The sequence below is a fragment of the Bipolaris victoriae genome, assembly GCF_000527765.1.
Source record: "Bipolaris victoriae FI3 unplaced genomic scaffold scaffold_143, whole genome shotgun sequence".
In the NCBI taxonomy this organism is placed as follows: Eukaryota; Fungi; Ascomycota; class Dothideomycetes; order Pleosporales; family Pleosporaceae; genus Bipolaris; species Bipolaris victoriae.
In genome coordinates, this window is record NW_014575249.1 from 18,147 (window position 1) to 36,289 (window position 18,143).

Genomic DNA, 18,143 nt, shown 5'->3' on the forward strand with positions numbered 1-18,143 from the left:
GTTTGCTGCATTGATAATGGCGACGGCTCCGTTGATGTTGTTGGCTTTCAAAGCTGCTTCAGCTGGTGTCTGGGCATTGACGTTCAGTGTGTTGTAGCTGGCGCCATGCTGGAGTAAGCTCATGACTACTGCCAGTGATCCCGACTTTGCTGCTGCATAGTGAAGAGGTGTTTCGCCCGTCGTGTGCGTCTTGAGTTCTAGGTTGGGTCCATGTGATAGAAGCAGGTCCATGAGATCGACGCGGCCATTCTTGACTGCAATGTGCAGTGCAGTCTCTCCTCCCTCTCTAGTCGTAGCATTGATGTCCGCGCCCGCACCGAGGAGAATCTTTACAATCTCAACATATCCATTTGCAACAGCAATGCACAGTGGTGGTTGCCCAATATCAGTGACGTCGTCCGGCGACGCGCCAGCTCGAAGAAAGTGCGAGAGGGCAGCCTCGCGCTGATGATAGACCGAGTAGAAAATGGGCGTCCACTCCTTGGATGGTCTGAAATCCCCCAGCTTCTCCGGTATCTCTCCAGACTTTCCAAATCTACATCTCAAAACCTCGACTGATGTTTGCAACGCCGAGCCCTTGCGTCTCAGTGTAGACGGGCCCTTGGTGCTCTTCTCAATGTCCATGTCAATTTGACGCAACATTGAAGGTTCCGAGTCACTCGACTCGCCCGAGTAGACACCGGTACTGCGTGAATTAGTCGACATGTTTCCGAGTAGACATAAGGGGGGGGGGGGGTCCTAAGGAGTGGGGACCAGTGGGAGTCGGAGGGGGAGCTGGTAGGGATTGGAAGGGGAATGAGCATACAATATAGTCTAGGAAGCGGAAGAAGCGGGGTGGCAGAAGCAGAGAAAGGCACGCTTGCATCAGCCGCAAGCAAAAAGTCACCCTCAGCTTGACGGGAGATTGACATGTACATACGTTTCACCGGCGTCTCCTCTCGGCCGCCCGATCGGGACAGCAGAACTGAGTGGCGCTACACACGAATCAAGAGCATTCTCGTGGCCCGACCAGGCTGCCCACCAGCAAGTGGTGCGACCGACTTACCAATCCCAACTCACTTTTTTGTGCCTCAAGCTAATTGCGCTCTAGTCGCTGGCCGAAAGCGGCGTCGCTGCCAGCGCAGTTCGATAGCGCACGACTCGCTGCCCCGTTCGCGAATGGGACGTCGACACCTCTCGCCACAAAGTACCCCCTGCGTCACTATTTCGCCAATCCACCCCAGAAGAAACTTGATTAAGCACTTGTATACAAAACATGGCCGGCGAGCGAGCTCCCCCCGCTCGCAAGAAAAAAGAAAAGGAAAAGAAGACGTGATGTACAACTGTTATGGCGGCACAGCGGAGCGCTCCTTGCATCTTCACAACGCGCCTGTAGTAGCGTCTTTGCAAAAAAAAAAAAAAAAGGTTCATCAACATAATTCCCCTTCTTCGTCGTCGTCCTCCAGACCATCTCCTGGCTCTCCCCGAAACCCACTTCATGACCATGTCCACCTGCGAACCTAACCTCGTACCAAGAAAGAAACAAGCAAAAAAGGGCATGAGGAGGAGAAAACAAACATCTAAGAAAAAAAACGCGGGTTCGGATGTGCCACCCCCACCCTCAAGTGATCATCACGCCCTGAACACTTTCATGTGCATCCTACATTACTTTCCCCAACCTTCTTGTCAAAAAAAGACGCACATTACGCAAGAATTCCATTTTATTCAGAAAAGAAGCCCATGCTGCGCTTTGGGAAACACGGCGTGCCGATCTCCCGAGGGACTCAAAAGCTAATCACTTTAACTTGGGAACAACAAAACAGGGCGATCCTTCATCATGGGGAGCATGACCCCACGTGTTGTTGTTTTTCGCTTTCTAATATGTGAGAGTTGGGAACTTAGTCAGGGGTCCCCGAGGAGGAGGAGGAGGAGGAGGAGAAGAAGAAGGAGTTTGTGAGGGAAGGTTAGCAAGGTGTAAAGGGAGAGAGAGAGAGAGCCCAGAAGGGCGTCAAAGGTCAGCCACATCTAGTCAGGGGCATATACCCTATGGCGTGCCAAGCTCGATGGCGCTACGAGCTACCCAAAGCCAATATTTCCCACCACCATCATTGCGTCTTCCGTTGGGGTGTGGGGGCTTGTCCCCTCTTTCTTCCTTTTTTTTACCATCAGATCTGCCGTCCGCCAAAATAGACTAATTTGCTTTCTTTTTTTCTTTCTCCGTGCGTGTCTCATATAGGAAGAATGAGGATGCGGAGCGGGTAAGGATTAGAGAGGTTCGAGCACCCGTCTTTGTTTTCTTTTCTCTCAGTGCATGGGGGGCATTGTTCTTCTCTTTTCTTATTTCCTTCTTCTGTTCTTCTTCTGTTCTTCTTTCGAGATCGGATCGATAGTCGGTGGGGGTCGGGGGTCGGGGGCTGGGGCGAAAATCGCGGGGAGAACGAGCTTGTTGCTTAGTCTTTGCTTCGGTTATGTGAAATCGTTCGGGCTGCTCTGCTTCCGTGATCACGATTCCCAAGGTTTCATGTAATTCAATGATGGACCTCAACATGGGTACTTATACATGGAAAGTTTACCGGGCAATTACCGCGGTTCTCCCATATTTGTCTGTGGTCCATAGATATCAACAAGTTTCTGTACAACTTGCCGTTCACTGAATGACGCGCCGGTATGACGGCAGCGTGTTTTCCTCTCTACCGGGTGGAGGGGGGCGAATAGAGAGATCGGCCAAGATATAGTGTGGTCTGGATAAATATAGACTCGATCAGCCTCACAAAAAGTATTGCACTGAAAAAGATGGCTAATCAAGGTACTTAGAGCGGCGAGAACGACCGTACTTTTTTTGTTTCATGGATTGGGGCAGTCCTAAAGGAACGTGCCGCATCTAGCGATATTGGGCAAAAAAACGAGTGTAATAGTAACGCGATTAAACTTCGCGTACCGGGAAACTAGACCACCTATTTCAATTTGTATCCGCCCTCCTCTCTGTCTCTCCAACTCCTCTTATTCGATAACAATTTAGTCCTCCACAACACCAGGGAATCATGCACGCCATAGTGCGTAGTTTAGTAGGTCGCTTGCTAGAATTGCTGCACATTCAGCTGTCTTTCTAGTAAGTGCACTAGGGGTGGGTAATCTCTTAAAATTTCACCCCCAGCTTCCAGCCCACCTGCAAAGCTCGACTCCACACGAAGCAGAGCGAAGCCATAATGTAACAGACCGCAGTCCAGATTACAACGCCCCAGTAGTGTCCGCCAGTAGTCTGGATGATTGCTCCCGCAATGGGTATGCCGGTGAGGGTGCTGAAGCTCACGACAGTATAGCAGGTAGCGTAATACCGCCCGTAGACATTCGTATCGCAGAGCTGGCCCACGCATACTGGTGTCAAGGAGATGTTGGAACCAGAGGCAAATCCGAATAAGACAGCATAGACGATTGACAGACCTTTGATGGCCGCAGCTGCAGATTCAGTAGTGGGCGTAAGGAGCGATGCTGGGAGCCAGAATACCAACGATGTGGCAGAGCAAACTGCCAATGCAGCAATCATGCTGTTAAATCGGCCCAACTTGTCGGCCAGCAAGCCCGGAAGCCAGCGACCAATGCAGCTTCCTGCGTTGAAAATGGCGGCCAGCTGGTACGAAAAGGACGGGCTGAACGCACCAGTACTCACCGCAAAGGTGGTGAGGTACGTGATTGGAATGAAGAGCGCCCATTCCATCATGAAGATGCCTACGGTGAGAAGAAAGTAGCTCCTGTGGCTGAAGATTCTAAAATCGGGCCACACCGACTGACCAGGCTTTGGCGGCAGTCGCGAGCGGATGAGGATGCAGGCACCGATACAGCAGAAGAGCATGATGAAAGCAACGATGCGAGTAGCCCATGGGAACCCCACTGTAGGTAGCAGCCTCTCCAAAGCTAGTGGAAAGATGACGCCACCCAGTGACCCTCCAGCTGCAGCAATACCAGTTGCATTGCCTCGCTTCTGAAGAAAGAAGTGACTGATTGCTGCAAAAGCAGGAGTAAAGATCAGCGACGTGCCCAGGCCCCCAAGGACACCAAAGACTAGGAAGAAGTGCCAGTACAAGGTGCATATGCCGAGGAGAAAGTTTGACAGACACAGCAAGATGCTGCCAGCTAGCACTAGGAGCCGCGGACCATGGGCGTCAAAAATGGGGCCGATCTGCAGTCCACAGAAGAAGGACAGAAACACGTAAATGCTGAAGATCCACGAAATGGTCGACTCGCTGTAGTCTTGCAGGTAGTGCTCGGCAATGTAGGCATGGTAGATGCCGACCGTGTTCATCATACCCAACGAGGCAATGAGGCCTAGAAAGGATCCGAGGACAACGGACCAGGCGCCTAGGCCGCCTTCTGGGTAAGTCACCTCAGTATGAGCAGTTGAGGTGATGGATCGGGTTTCCTCATCACGAGGCTGGCGAGGCTTTTCATATCCAGTTGCAGTGCTGTTTGGGTGACTCTCCTTGGAGATGGCTGATGCCGGGGCATTGGCGGTTTGAGTTGGGGCACTTGGGCATGGTGATAGCGTGTCCAAAGGCGGAATGGTGAACTCTGCTTGAGGATAGGTGTTGACTCGAGCTAGAGGGTTGAGCGGGCTGATTGATCCTGGCGTGCTGCCTTTGGGTTCGCTGCTCATACGCGATGCTGAGGTGATATTGGAACAAGGATGAATGGCGTGTGATGAGAATGTGCGCAATGCACGTGCGCGTGAATAAGGTTTGAAAAGAGCTCCTGCACAGTCCCCGAGGTGCGTCCACTTGTACCCGTAAGTACCTCCCAGTCGGTAACACGGGCCGTTGATTGAGTCGCAATTATAGTTCTCCAGTCTTTTTGTGTAGAACAGAGAAGAAAGCCCAGAGGTATAAGTAGGACAGGGAAGAGTGGAGGGGATGACGGCTATGACCAAACGACCCACTTGGCGGCTTCGTCTATTTCTCTCGATGCGGTATCGCCCGCTACCGACGAAGGGTTTTCCGCCATGTTCTTACCAACCGGGCCATGATTCGCCGTAGATGCCGAAGACCAAGACTCGACTGGATATTGGCGGTGAGTTGAATTGGCTTGACGTATTCCGGAAATAATATTTTCGGAGTGAGATGCGGAGTTCAGAGTATCCGGATCGGAGTACTCTAATTTCTTTCTGCACTTCGAAAAGCATTCCAATACGAGTATAAGCATGTGGATCTCAATTACCCTTGCAAAGGTTAAATAATCCCTGGATATCCGTATAGAGTGATGAATGCGCCGTAGACATGACTCCTAACTATTCTCGGCCAAATCCTAGGGCATACCAAGGCCCTTTGCAAAGATTTTTGTCGGGTTCTATGCAGGTACATCTCATGGCGCTTACGAAATTTTAACGTAGTAATCAATCGTCGGGATGGAGTCATGAGTAGCCTTACGAGATAGTAATGAGTAGCATGCAAAACATGTACACCCCGTCACAATTATATTTGGCTCTAATAACATCAACTAAGTTGGGGTGTGGCCTGCCATTCTTTTCTGAGATAATTGATCTGATACGCGGTATAGCAATCAGAGGAAGGAAAAAAAAGTCAAGTCATAATAAGTAAGACAGCCGGAAAACAAAAACGCTCTTTAGTAACAAAAAAACCGCACGCCTTTAGCTCTAGAGTACTTATCCTGCCTAATTTACAATCTACACCATATCTCCAATCACTATCTCACCAAACTAATCCCAACACAAGTGAACGCATACTTCATCAGCCATGCCTCTCCTCCTATAATAGCTCACAAACCTCAACCCCTCAGGTACCAAAATCTTTTAACCAGCCCTAAACATAATAATTCGGGATGCTGTGATGAGGCGGGGAAAAAAAAAGGGGGCACTCAAAACCTTCATCCTCTGCTTGACATTCATGCTGACATGAGATTTTCTCCAGTCCGCTTCACACCCACCGCACCTTTCTCCCCCCCCCCCCCTATATGCTCTTCACGATCTCGCCACCATCATGAAACCCCTTTCTCTCTCTCTCACCCCTTGCAATAACCCCAACTCATCGCGCGCGCCATCTCTCGCCCCACAAAAACTCCTGTGTAACTGCAAATGGGGTCGTTTGGGAGGGGGCGATAAAGATTGTTTTTGGTTGGAAAAAGTCAAAGGTTGTGTGAGTTCATCCTGAATTTACCACACACACACTCTCTCTCTCTCTTTCTTCGCCCTTACTAGCGAATTTGTCCTGAGCTGACCCTTGGTAACACGCACTCCTGTGACCCAGTGTTACAAAGAAGGCGACGCTGTTTTTTTTAACAACAACAACAACAACAACAACAACAACAAATTTCCAAAAAAAAACGGCGAGGTTCATGGTTCAGAATGGATTGAATGTGGGATGTGGGAGTTAAGGGAGCCCCCGCGAGCACCGGGGGGCTCCGGAGCAACCTGAAGAAGGACCCCTCGCTTTGCTCTAGGCTTTTTTTGCAAGAATGTTTGGGTGAGCGCTGCGGCAACATGGTCTGGTGGGCACAGGGTTTTCAATCGTGATGTGATTTTGAGCTACGAATTCCTAGGCATGCCGGGAGTAAAATAATGGCAATGGGCAAAAAATAAAATAAAAACAAGAGGTGATTGTTCTGGATACAATGATTTCACGTAGCAATATATCAATATATCGAAATATTAACCTTGATGACGCCTGGAAAAAACTGGGGGATTTTGCTGCTTTCTCATATGCCCATCATTCCAGCAACACCCTCAAGTCCCTCAAGTCCCCGCCTTTTCAACCGTCCACTCTGTAACCCCCCCAATCGACCACTCCACATCCTCCATCCACCCTCCAAAGCTCCAAGCTCCCAAGTTCTTCGGAAAAAACACTTTCCCCTCCCCTTCCTCCTCCTCCGGCTCATGAACCTGCACCCAACATCCCCTCGCCCTCGGACTCCTCGCCGAGATATCAAACTCCTTCCACTTATCCGTCCCTGGCAGCACCGCAAGCGTTTTCTCCGCATCACGAATATCATACGGATCCACCGTCTCCCCCTCTAACACCTTCTTAACCGCCTCCTTATGTCCCGCTGGTTCGGGGACAGGTGGTTGAACAAGAGCCAAACTGAGAGGAATGTACTTTGTGTTTACCGGCAAGGCGGGAATCCATTTCCAGGGTGTGAGGGTGCAGGCGAAGAAAGGTGGGGTGGAGTCGCCTTCAATGGAGGAAGGCGGATAGACTTTTACGGTGAGAGAGGGGGGAGGGGACGCGCCGGCAGGAGTTGGGGGAGACGAGAAGGAGAAGCGGGCGAGGTGTTTGGGGATGTTCCAGTTTAGGCGGCCGTTGTAGGTGGTGGTGCGTTGGGAGACGTAGATGCGGGATATGCGGAGGGCTTTTGCAGGGAGGGAGGAGGGGTTTGGGGGGAGAGGCGTGGTGAAGTTACCAGGGACGAAGATGATTTCGTCGTATGGGCCTGGAGGGGGATGGTTAGAATGAGTTGGGTGTGGGGTTGTGTACATGTTTGCAGATCCGATCCCCTACTCTTACGAATACGATGGCTTTTGGGACCATATACTTTAGGATGAAAAAGAAATCAACATACCAACAGGCGTCTCACTGTACCTCACCACAATCACCGCACCCAACCCACCCTTGAACTCGCCATTCTCTTTGTCCGCCCACGAAGCTTCAAACTCATCATATGTCCCCTTTGGCAACTCGCTCAGCTTCAGGAAAAGGGAATATGACTCGGCCTTTAGCTTCTCCCATGGAGCCTCAGATCTAGGCACGGGATGGCGTTCCGCGTCCCCACCAAACGTACCGTACGTAGCCATTTGCGGTGGAAGATACGACAAAAAGCGGGGAAGCGTGTGGGGTCAGATGTAGTACTGCAATCCCCAGAATGTACACCTCATATATATCTTTAGAGCACGAAAACACAAGGTTGGAGAGGCCAAGTTGCCAAAAGCTTTATCAGCGCAAGAGCCAAGGAAACGACGTTCGTGGCACTGGTACTAGGCCGGATCAGACCCGAGATCGATTACTTTTGTCTCATCCCTTGCGCTTTCCTATCTCGATCTTCTCCAGGTGGCGTAGTGAAACGGCTGACGATGCATTGCATAAGCGCACGGCGCATGCGATTTGCGAAATCTGGATGGTTTCCGTTGGTGATTACAAGTGTATACCAAAGGGATGTCTCGTTCGGGTGCGCGGTGGCTGGCGGGGGCGGGGGCGGGGGCGGGGGCGGGGAACAGGGAAGGAAGGATGTGAGCGGAGCGGGATGAAGCGTATCCGGCTTGTAGGCAGTGGCTGCGTGGCTTTGCGAGATAGCGGTGATTGGATAGAGAAGAGATGGATGCAGGAAATATATCTAGATGATATTGAGATGATGAGGTAGGGAACGTAGATTAGGGTGAGGATTGCGAGTATGCAAGGATGCCCAAGCAAGAAAGCAAGAAACAGGACTATGCGACCAGACGATTTGGACTCGCGATCAAGATTTCAAGAATGAGACACGGAAATGACGGTTAAAACATGATTTGGTGGAGTGATGGAGGGGTGATGGGGTTAGATGAGGGGGATCTTGGGTCTTGTGTGGAGGAAAGAAAGAAAGGAAGGAGAAGCCCACAACAGCCAAACACCTACACCTACTCTACCATATCTGTTACTCCAAATCTCGTGCGCACAAAAGATGAGTGTCCTGTCTCTCCGAACGTCATCCCTGACGCAAAAGGAATAAAAAAAAGCGTCCTCTATTTTTCTACGTTCCCGCACGTAGCGCTGCAGGCGCACGTGGCTTGGTTGGGATCCTTGCATAGTGGGATAATTGCGTGCATGACATTATATGTGTGACTGTGTATAGCCAGGGGTTCAGAGAGATTGGAGAGATGTGGGAAAACAGGATGGGTAGTATCGGGTTGGTTTTCGGGGGTGTTTCTGTGTTTGTGTTACACACTTTGTTGTGGGTTTACATTGGTGCATGTGAGAATTTGAGAAGAAGGAGATGTAAGAAAAGGCCCGTGTTTCAAGGGCGAGTTAAACTATTATGTTTTCATCCAAAAAAAGATGTAGTTATCCATAATTATTTTATCCATCTTACATGTGGACCCTTCTACTCACGACCCTTTTTTTTCATCCAAATATTTGGCGAAACCCTCATGGACATATTCCGTGTACCCTGACCCGCAGCCTCGGTACCTTTGACCCTTCCCTTAACCCGCAAAACAATCACATTCGCCACCAAATCTCCCATTTCAAATCTCCCCCATCTACTACATTCTAGCCGTCTATTTCCCGTGCTTAACCCTTCTCCAGCCGTTCCCTAAACACTTGACTCGTCGGCCATAGTCTCGGCCAAAGACGGCCAAGAAAACCACATCCAAACACAAAGGGCCACCAAAACCATCACACGTGACAGCCATCATACCCAAACAGGCAGTTGGGGCGCACAAAATGCATGTCATGCAGGCCGTCCAGCCCGCCGGCGGCTATTGCGACGGGCAGTCTAGTAACAGTAGCGTGGGGAGGTAACATGAAGTCGTGTCTTGGCAGGCCAGACATGAGGCGAGTCATAGACACACGTGCGGTATTGCATACATGTGCGTGCGTACGTGCGTGCGTGGACGTGCCGCTTAAAGGACCCTGGGCGCGGGCAAGGCGCATGTGCGCTATGGACACAAATACATTTGTGGGCTTTGATTGCTCCCAGTCGGGCATACTGTTAGTCAGTAAGAACGCACGTGTGTTTCGTGTCTCGTCGACTAGCTGAGCAGCTGTGCTAGCTCTCGTTTTGTTGTTGATGTTTTTCGATTGCCGACTCTTGGCCTAACGGCCGTAACGCCACCCTGGCCGAAAAGGACTCGTGGTCCCTCGAGTGAACATGGAGGAACCTTGTAACTTGTAACAGCAACGTGTTGATACGTGGGATGAACTTTCTCCATTCCATTGCTTACTTGGTCTGTTGTCTGTGTGTCGAAACGGCGGTCAGAAGGCGATGATGGTGAGTGATGAGACGGGAGATGCCTAAGACAAATTGGATCGAGGTAGAGAGTATGTAGAGCGTAGTATTATAGAGATCCCTCTTGAAAACCCCCATTGTTGACTGACTGATTGACTGACTCTGACTGACAAGAAAATCCATCAAGTCTATAACTATATCATACTGAAAGAAAACAAATAAAAACACAGCGCATAAGCGTAGACCTGTTTTGATAACTTTTTGTGACTGCGATTTAAACGCCCATTGTTACAAAGACCCAATGTCTAGAGGAGTCGGAGACAAACAGAAAAGACAATGATGACCCAGGGGATATATTCCGCGTAAAACAAATAAAAAGGACATGGCCACTCTCATTCACCTCTGGTAATGAGCATCAAATCGTGATACCAGGCGTGGCGTGCTGGTAAAGGAAGATGCACCTCTCGAGAGATGTATGTACATGAATCAAAACATGTGGCGGGCCGGCGGGCATTTTTTTTTTTCGTATCCAAACACCAGGGCTGGCTGGCTTGGGTAGGAGATGAGAATGAAAAGATTCTCCCAATCTGAGAAACGCCAGGAGATGCAGATGACGAAGAGGTGAGAAACCAGTCGTGACCTTTTCGTCTTGGATGATAGAAAATGGGTATTAAGAGAAGTAGAGGAAAAGTTCAAGGCATGTGTGGTTTAGAACATGGAAGGGTCTATGCCACCCATTCCAACACCCGCAACGTTGGCATTCTGCAGATTCTGAAGGTTTCCAGTAAGGCCAAGCTTCTGCATGGCCAGCTCGGGGTTGCAGTGGGGTGCGTGGGAGCGGTGGTATTTGAGACCGTTGAGGTTCTTGTACCGCTTGCCACAGACTTCACAGCGATATGGCTTTTCCTTCTCCATGCCCACTGTGCCGGGGTAGGGGATCGAGGTAAGGGGATCGACAATGGAAAATGTGCCGTCGTCGTTCTCCTTGAGCTGCTGGTTCTGGTGGCCGTGCTGCTTGTGGTACTTGAGACCGTTTTGATTCTTGTACGCCTTTTCGCATCCAATGACTGGGCATCGGAATGGCTTGACCTCTTCGGGGAATGGGAATTGGGGGATGCTGGCACCGTTGAGAAGCTGCTGTTCCCGTAGCCGCCTGGCCATTTCGCTCTGGTCATTTCCGCTGAGCTGGTAGTTCTTGAGGGCTGCTTGCAGCTGTGCTTGGTTGAGACCACCGCCCTGCTTGCTGAACAGACGCTTGCCTGGCTGGTCGATTGTGCCGTTGTTGTCAAAAGCGGCCATGCCAAAGTTACCATTGCCATTTCCGTTAAAGTTCATGCCCATGGGCATTCCCATGTCCATTCCCATCATTGGGTTGAAGCCGCCAAAATCCATGTCAAGCTCGGCTGGAGTGCCGGGGTGTGAGGATTCTGGCGAGGTCAAGTTGTGGTTTGCCATGGGCATAGTACCCATTGTTGGCGTGTTGACCGAAGACACGGTGGGGTTATTCTGGAGGTTAAATTGCTGCGAGGCCGAGGGCGTGTTTGGTGATGATGTTCGCATGCCTTGGTGGCTTTGCATGTTGTTGGCCATGTTGACGTTGACGTTGAGATTTGACGGTTGGTTTTGGTTCTGGTTGAACTGATTTTGGACTGGGAATTGTTGCATCGGCTGCTGCTGCTGTTGTTGCTGCTGCTGCTCGTCAATGGAGCCCAGTGTGTCAAAATTGATGTCGTCCATATCCATGTCGTCTAGCGAATCCATATCCTGTACAGTGGACAGGTTGGAGCGGCTGACGGAGCCTATCCGTGGGCGGTGGGCGCCAACTGAGCCCGATCTTTGTTGGAAGCCATTTTGGGTGTTGAAGGGTGCATCGCCCTGAGTCTGGCTGGGCGCGATCGAGTTTGTTGGCGCACCCGATGCAGAGGTGAAGCCATTTGTGGGGGGCTGTTGGGGGCGGGCGGCAGGCGCGTTTGCGTGAGTCTCCTCAAAGTGCTGCAGCAGATCGTGCAGCGAGGCCAGGGTGAGGCCACAGCAAGTAAAATCCTTCATAAAGGCGGCTTCCATCTTGGGCAGATATGACGACGAGTGGAACGAAGGCGAGTTGTTGGCAAAAGGTGCGGGTGAAGTGCCCATCATGATGCTGGGTAAAACGTGTTAGTCGGGTTTTGTTGTGGCGGCCCGAAAGTGGGTGGGGGTAACTTACTCATCGCGAATCCACGAGCCGACCGAGTGGCCGCCCCAGCTCATGCCGCCGGCGAAGCTGCCCATGTTTGTGCTCTCGCGACGCCCGCGATCCTTCATGGTAATGGGCCTGGCGCCGCTGTTTCCGTAAAAGGAAGAGCCGAGCATGCTGATGGAGGGGTGGCGCTCGCTGATGCTGGGACGGGCATTGTGGTTGAAGTCGAAGTTGTTAGGATTCAGCAAACCTGGAGTGGTGGCGAGGTCTGGCTGGGCCTCTGCCTGCTTGAGGGCAGAGGTGAGGTTGGAGGTCTGGTTTGGGGGAGAGTTTGAGCCATAGCGCGGGGGCGTCTGGATGTCAATGGGCGAGGCAGTGGCCATGTCTGCGAAGCCGGCGTGAACTTGAGGCTCTTGCGGGAAGAGCGAGAAACTGCAGTCGCCCGCGTCCTCGAACAAGACGTCCTCGTCTGGTTGGCGGCTAGCGGCAAGCTCGTGGGGCTTGCGGTGCCAGAGGTTGACGAGGGTGGCGGGGGAGTTCTTGTTGACACGACCAAAGTGCGGCGACGAGGGGTGGTCAACAGGCGTGGTGATGGGAGTGCTCGCTGCGGTGGATTCGCGCGGCGAGTGGGTGAGGGGAGGCGGGTGCTCGTATGAATCCAGCTTCACGGTTAGGCGAAGTCAATGGGATATAAGCAGCGGCGGGGGTGCGCGCGGTGTTGTGGCGGGGACTGTGCGAGGCGTTTAGGCGCGGTCCCGGATGACTGTGCGGCGGTGGTGTGGTGTGGTGTGGCGTGGTGCAGGCGAGGATTGGTGCGTGCTGCAACAATGGATGTTGGTGGATGGTAGGGCAGTGGTGGTAGTAGGAGTGAGCAATGCGAGACAGCAGCAAGAGATGTATGTATGTGTGTGAGTGTGTGTGCCTGTAGCAATTCAGGTCCGGCGGCAAATGGGTGTGTTTTAAAAAAAGTACCGATGGCCGTGGGTGAAGCCGGGGCCTGGGGGGGGGCTATATGTTGGCGTGGAAGCGGTGACGAGGTTAACGAGGGTAGAAAGGACAAGCGGCCGACTGCTGGGCGGGCTTGGAGGATCCCTGGCGATGGGTGGGTGGGTGCGGCCAATTGCGGGCTGGCGCTACTGTAACCTGTATGCATCGCCGGCAGCAAAGGTGCAACTCTGACGAAGAGCCATGGCGGGTTGCATGACGAAATGAGCGGCCACACACGCGACTACGATAGAACGGCCGAAGCTCACTGGCGCCCTGTGTGTGCGAGCGACAGGCACCCGGCACTGAGGGTGAATGTCATCGAGGGCCGTCCGTGGCGGGGCGGCGCTGCCGGCCGAGGCAGAGGCGTGTTTGGAGCGCGATGAGATGAGACTGACTGAGAGCGAGCAGAGCATGGCATGCACGGCCACACGGTTGGTCGCCCCTACACTACAGCTAGACTGCTAGTCGGATGTGCGTACGATGCACTTGCACATGGACTAGAGCCGGAGCGCCTGTTCGTTCACGTCCTCCGTTGGCATTGTCATTGCCTGCTGCTGCTGCTGCCAGGCCAGGCCAGGCCATCCTTGCTCCGCGCAGTTGTCGCCGTCTTCTAGAAGGACATGCTACTGGACGGAGGGCGGTTGGTCGTAGCTGGTGCTGGCATCCTCGCTGAGCCTGCGCCCGAGTCCGAGCCCGTTTGCAGTGGCGCAGGTGTGATCCGAGGAAATTCCGCCCGCGTGCTGCTGATGCACATGGTGTTGCTGGGCTTGGGTATGCTCATAGTGGCGGTGATCACCTGACCAGGGGGGGCTCCCTCCCAACACGGGCCTGCGAACCGCCGCTGACGCTGACGCTGGCTGCAGACAGACTACTGGTAATACTACATGCTACACGGACACACATGCCAGCTGCTACCGTGGGCGTGTGCGGGCGGTGCTGGCACTGGCATGGTGGTGCGCACAAGAGGGGTCGCGCCACACGACGACAAGATGGCCTAGCCGCAACCAGGCCTACTACTCGGATACTCGTATGGACTAGAAATCTGTTGAAGCACCCGTCGCAAGCATAGCAGCACGCACTGCAATGCTGCCCTCGACGCTGCCGTCGCAAACGTTTCAAGCCAGTTGAGCGGGCAGGTCGGCGCGTTGCATCTGCCCTGGCCGGCCTCGTTTCGGCTGTTTGCCTGTGTTTGGGCTGCTCTTACACAAGCAGCAGACTAAAGTGGCCGCCGCCAGCCTGCCTAGCCCTGGCGCTACAATGGATCGGAGGCCCTGTCCCTACTCCAACTCACCCTAGCCAGCCATGGCCCGTAGTCGTAGCCACTCTCCAGCACCCGCACAAACAACGGCCTCGCTCCAGACGGCCAGCTGCGAGCCTAGTAGCAGAGTCGGTATACAGCCATCCAAGTGTCCTTACTACCATGTGTCCAAGTACTCAGCTACCTATAAAGTAATCACTCAGCCGCAGACTTTCCGAGAATCTAGCCTGCAGCCTAGCCACAGGCACTGTCACTTTCACAGTCACGCTCCCCCGCGCCCTCTCGTATACAGACAGTAGTCAATGCAGTGGCAGGCCTGCTGCTGCTACCAAGCCTAATACCCCATGGTCCACGGCCGCTCGCTCTTGAGCAGTGTCTGGGGCACATGGTGTCGCCTGCTTACGTGCAGCTGCTGAGGAGATCGGCAACAGCCTGAGCCTACGACCCGCAATGTCGTGCTCCTTCTCCAGCGCCCGCCCCATTTCTCATCCATTGCCTTAAAGCATGCCCCCCACGCCCACAGCTGGCCAAATTACCATTGCCTTGCCTCGACTCCTAGTCCGAAACATGGCCTCCCGGCCAGCTGACTGCGAATCTCTGCTGCTACTGTCGACTTGCTCCCTCGACCATCACCGGAGCCCGACCACCCGAGCGCCTGCCTCGCGCCTTCCTTGACCACAGCAAGCCCATCCCTGTCCGCCTGCCTTGATTGGACCCTGCAGCTGCTCCCACGCCCGGCCTCTGCATACACCTAGTAGAGTACACACACTCTCTCTCTCTCACGCACACGCACGCACTCGTTGCACTCTGCCAACAGACGTGTACTCTCCCATTCACCCTCCCTCCCTCTCTCTCTCACACACACACCTTACTACATTCACCCTTCCACCCTTCCCTCCATCCCTCCGCCTATCCATCCATCCATTCACACGCCCTATGCCCCTGTCCCCCAAGCCGGACGACACGTATCTCTCCGTCTCTCATATATGCTCCTTACACATGTACATGTCATCTACATGACCACATACCACGCACATATATACGTACATACTACTACATACATACTACATTCATTCACTCGAGCAATAGCATGCATCCCGTTCCGTCCCCCATTCACACACACTCTCCCTCCCTCTCTTACCCCCCCTCTCCCCTCAATCGCCGCTCTCGGTCGGGGCGCATTTCGTTGGGGCGCGGGCCTCCCGCAGTCGCCTATCACCACCTCCGCCAAGTGGCTGCTGCTCACCCAAAGGCCGACCGGCGCTTTTTCCGTCCAGACTGACTGGCCGACGTCACTCTCGACTTCCCAGTCACAGTCGCCGCCCATCTGTCGTTCATGCAGCCTGCATCGTAAACGGCATTTGGCAAAGTTTAGCCTTACGGCCAGTAGCTGCCGCTGTGCCGTCCATTTCAATCTCACCTGAATCGTCCTCCACTCTGCAACGTCAACACCTCTCTTGCAGCAGGTCTGGCGAGCCGCCCCTCCCTCCCTCCCTCCTTCCTTCGTTTGCAACAGGACCCCAAATCCCTTTGGGAATCCATTGCCAGTCGCGGCTAGCCCTATTCACCGCTAACCGTATAACCGGATGGATGCATCATGCACTGTACATCGACATCTACCATGTACACACCATGTCCCCATCCAATACTAGTGTACCGCCAAGGCTGTCTCCGCTAGACTGTTTCAACCTTAGCCATTGCGCGCTGTGCATCAGCCCTGTTGACGTACTGTGCTTTGCACGCTTTATTCTACTCGTATCTCCCTTGTCGCCCACGCCGTTTCGCTGTCCCATGGAAATGGTAGTCTGGGGTTCCTAAGCACTGCTGCTCCTCGACATCTTGTCAACAAACTCAAACCGCGCGGGGTATACAGGTAAGCATACCTACGATACACACTACCCAGCAACGACAGCTCACCGTCACAACAAGCGTTGACGACGCTTGCATGCGCCCCTCCCCTTCCCACGTGCTTTGAATAGGTAGCCCCATTTCATGTGATATTCAATAAGCTAAACACTTACTTCATCACCTCACCACCGGCTCTTCCCACCAGCACCCCGACCCCTTCCTTCCCTTTACCCTCACCCTCACCCTCACCCTCAACGTCATCTCGCATCGATGCGAGTACGGCTACAGCCACGCGAAAATCACCATTCAAGGTACCCCATTACCACGACCGTCTAGAGCCAATGCATGGCCTCATCACCCGCATCTGATGCTTCACTCTGCTCTGTGCTCTGCCCCACCAGTGTACATGGACATTTGCCTTGTTCACGTTGAATCCCGAGTCCCACTACCTCGAGACGGGTTCACACAAAGTCACCTGGCGCCGCGCCTTGCCCACCCGATACACGCTGTACACGAATCCCCACTCTTGGGCACTATACAGTATGCACTAAGCATTTCATGCTTCTGCACTAAACCGCGTTGTCTGGTCGGTCCGATCACCTATCCACAGTCACGTGTCAATGGCGCTAGCATTGCACCCGATATGGGGAAACTCCAAAGGCCAGGCGTGTACCCGTTGATGCGCAGCCGGGGTCGCCAGCGGTACAACCAAAGACGGCTTCCCGATTCCGTCTTCAAGGATTTGTACCTTGATAGCTGAAGCAGCATGATGTAAACCCCGGTCCGTTACACGACGTCTTCGGCCCTTCATCCATGGACTGCACAAACACCCCATCGGGCCCTCTGACGTCACTTCCGATGTTGCGGCTCGCTTTCCTATACCACGACTCGGAAGATAAGACCAGACAAGAGGTTGAAAACGGGGGCAACAATCATCGTCAACCAGGTTCCCCTTCCTGATCGACAATCTGCTATACGTCAAATCACTACCAAAGCGTCCCGGAAGTGATAGGCATCACGACGATGCAAATCCACGCGTCCCTCCTATCACGATAGCTCGCCGTATTACTTCACGCGCGCCGTTGGCATTACGACATGTCCTCGCCGCAAACGGCGCGGGTGCGGTACTCCTTACCCGTCGCTGTCGCGGAGCCGCAACATATGACGACAAATACCGAACCAAATTGCTCAAACAGGCAACATGACGAATTCTAGGCGCGGCGATCGCTGCAGTCCATCAATGGAACGTGTCAGCCCCCCAAGACTATCCAGTGGATTGGTCTGCATACCTGACTTGGTATGTATCGTCGATTTGCTCAACCACGACACTGTTTTTAATCTACCACTCCACCCTCATCATCAAAACATCGCATCCACCCACCCCGTGTCAAGATTTGTCTTGTTTCATGACTCTCCTCAAAACACGTCATTTGACTGCGCTATTATTGCTCCAAATAGGCCACATCCCGATGACGTTTAACCAGTAAAAACAACCACCCGCAGTCGTGCGCTGGTTTAGTTGACACAAGATATCGAACGTTATCGCCCGGGAAGGAGTATCTATCAAAGCGCGGAGTATCTATCTCTGTAGGTATCGTGGGACCCTCAGCACATGTGGACTTATAACCTTAGCTTATAGTCTTCCGCAATCGTGGAAAACGCACAACCATCACAAACGACCGTATTGTTCAGCCAACTTTTCACGACTCGTCGCTCCGCATCACTAGCCATGGAAACCGTTTTGCAGCGGCATCCGGGTGCAGTAACCGATGTGACTGTCACCTCACCACGCTCCGGTTGCCAACATGCAAGCGTAACGTAACATTAATGTGTCAGAGAATGGAATCGACAATACTTTGTGCCCGGCCCAGTCCGAGCGCAACACCACGTCGGTTTCACATGATTACCCCCATGTGCCATGGATATACGCATTGAACAAGTGGAATGGAAAAAAACGGAGAAATCCGATATAGATGT

At 53.0% G+C, this 18,143-nt stretch overlaps 5 protein-coding genes across 5 annotated transcripts; 1 reads left to right on the forward strand and 4 right to left on the reverse strand.

Moving 5' to 3' along the window:
* Positions 1 to 2,170: 2,170 nt before the first annotated feature.
* COCVIDRAFT_20390 (hypothetical protein) lies at positions 2,171 to 2,527 on the reverse strand (the record flags this gene model as incomplete). The annotated part of the gene is made up of 1 exon (XM_014695843.1): positions 2,171 to 2,527. The coding sequence occupies one exon, from the start codon at positions 2,525 to 2,527 to the stop codon at positions 2,171 to 2,173; it is 357 nt and encodes a 118-aa protein (XP_014551329.1).
* A 588-nt stretch (positions 2,528 to 3,115) lies between these two features.
* On the reverse strand, positions 3,116 to 4,630 carry COCVIDRAFT_113200 (hypothetical protein; the record flags this gene model as incomplete). The annotated part of the gene is made up of 1 exon (XM_014695850.1): positions 3,116 to 4,630. One exon carries the CDS (start codon positions 4,628 to 4,630, stop codon positions 3,116 to 3,118), a length of 1,515 nt encoding a protein of 504 aa, XP_014551336.1.
* Positions 4,631 to 6,718: 2,088 nt separating this feature from the next.
* COCVIDRAFT_20392 (hypothetical protein) lies at positions 6,719 to 7,774 on the reverse strand (the record flags this gene model as incomplete). The annotated part of the gene is made up of 2 exons (XM_014695844.1): positions 6,719 to 7,413; positions 7,543 to 7,774. 2 exons carry the CDS (start codon positions 7,772 to 7,774, stop codon positions 6,719 to 6,721), a joined length of 927 nt encoding a protein of 308 aa, XP_014551330.1.
* A 2,831-nt stretch (positions 7,775 to 10,605) lies between these two features.
* Positions 10,606 to 13,642, reverse strand: COCVIDRAFT_42340 (hypothetical protein; the record flags this gene model as incomplete). Its single annotated transcript, XM_014695851.1, has 5 exons — positions 10,606 to 12,037; positions 12,101 to 12,735; positions 13,298 to 13,301; position 13,507; positions 13,540 to 13,642. 5 exons carry the CDS (start codon positions 13,640 to 13,642, stop codon positions 10,606 to 10,608), a joined length of 2,175 nt encoding a protein of 724 aa, XP_014551337.1.
* Positions 13,643 to 16,342: 2,700 nt separating this feature from the next.
* COCVIDRAFT_113189 (hypothetical protein) lies at positions 16,343 to 16,534 on the forward strand (the record flags this gene model as incomplete). The annotated part of the gene is made up of 1 exon (XM_014695852.1): positions 16,343 to 16,534. A coding segment is annotated over one exon (192 nt), but the record flags the coding sequence as incomplete, so codon positions are not given.
* Between the last annotated feature and the right edge of the window lie 1,609 nt (positions 16,535 to 18,143).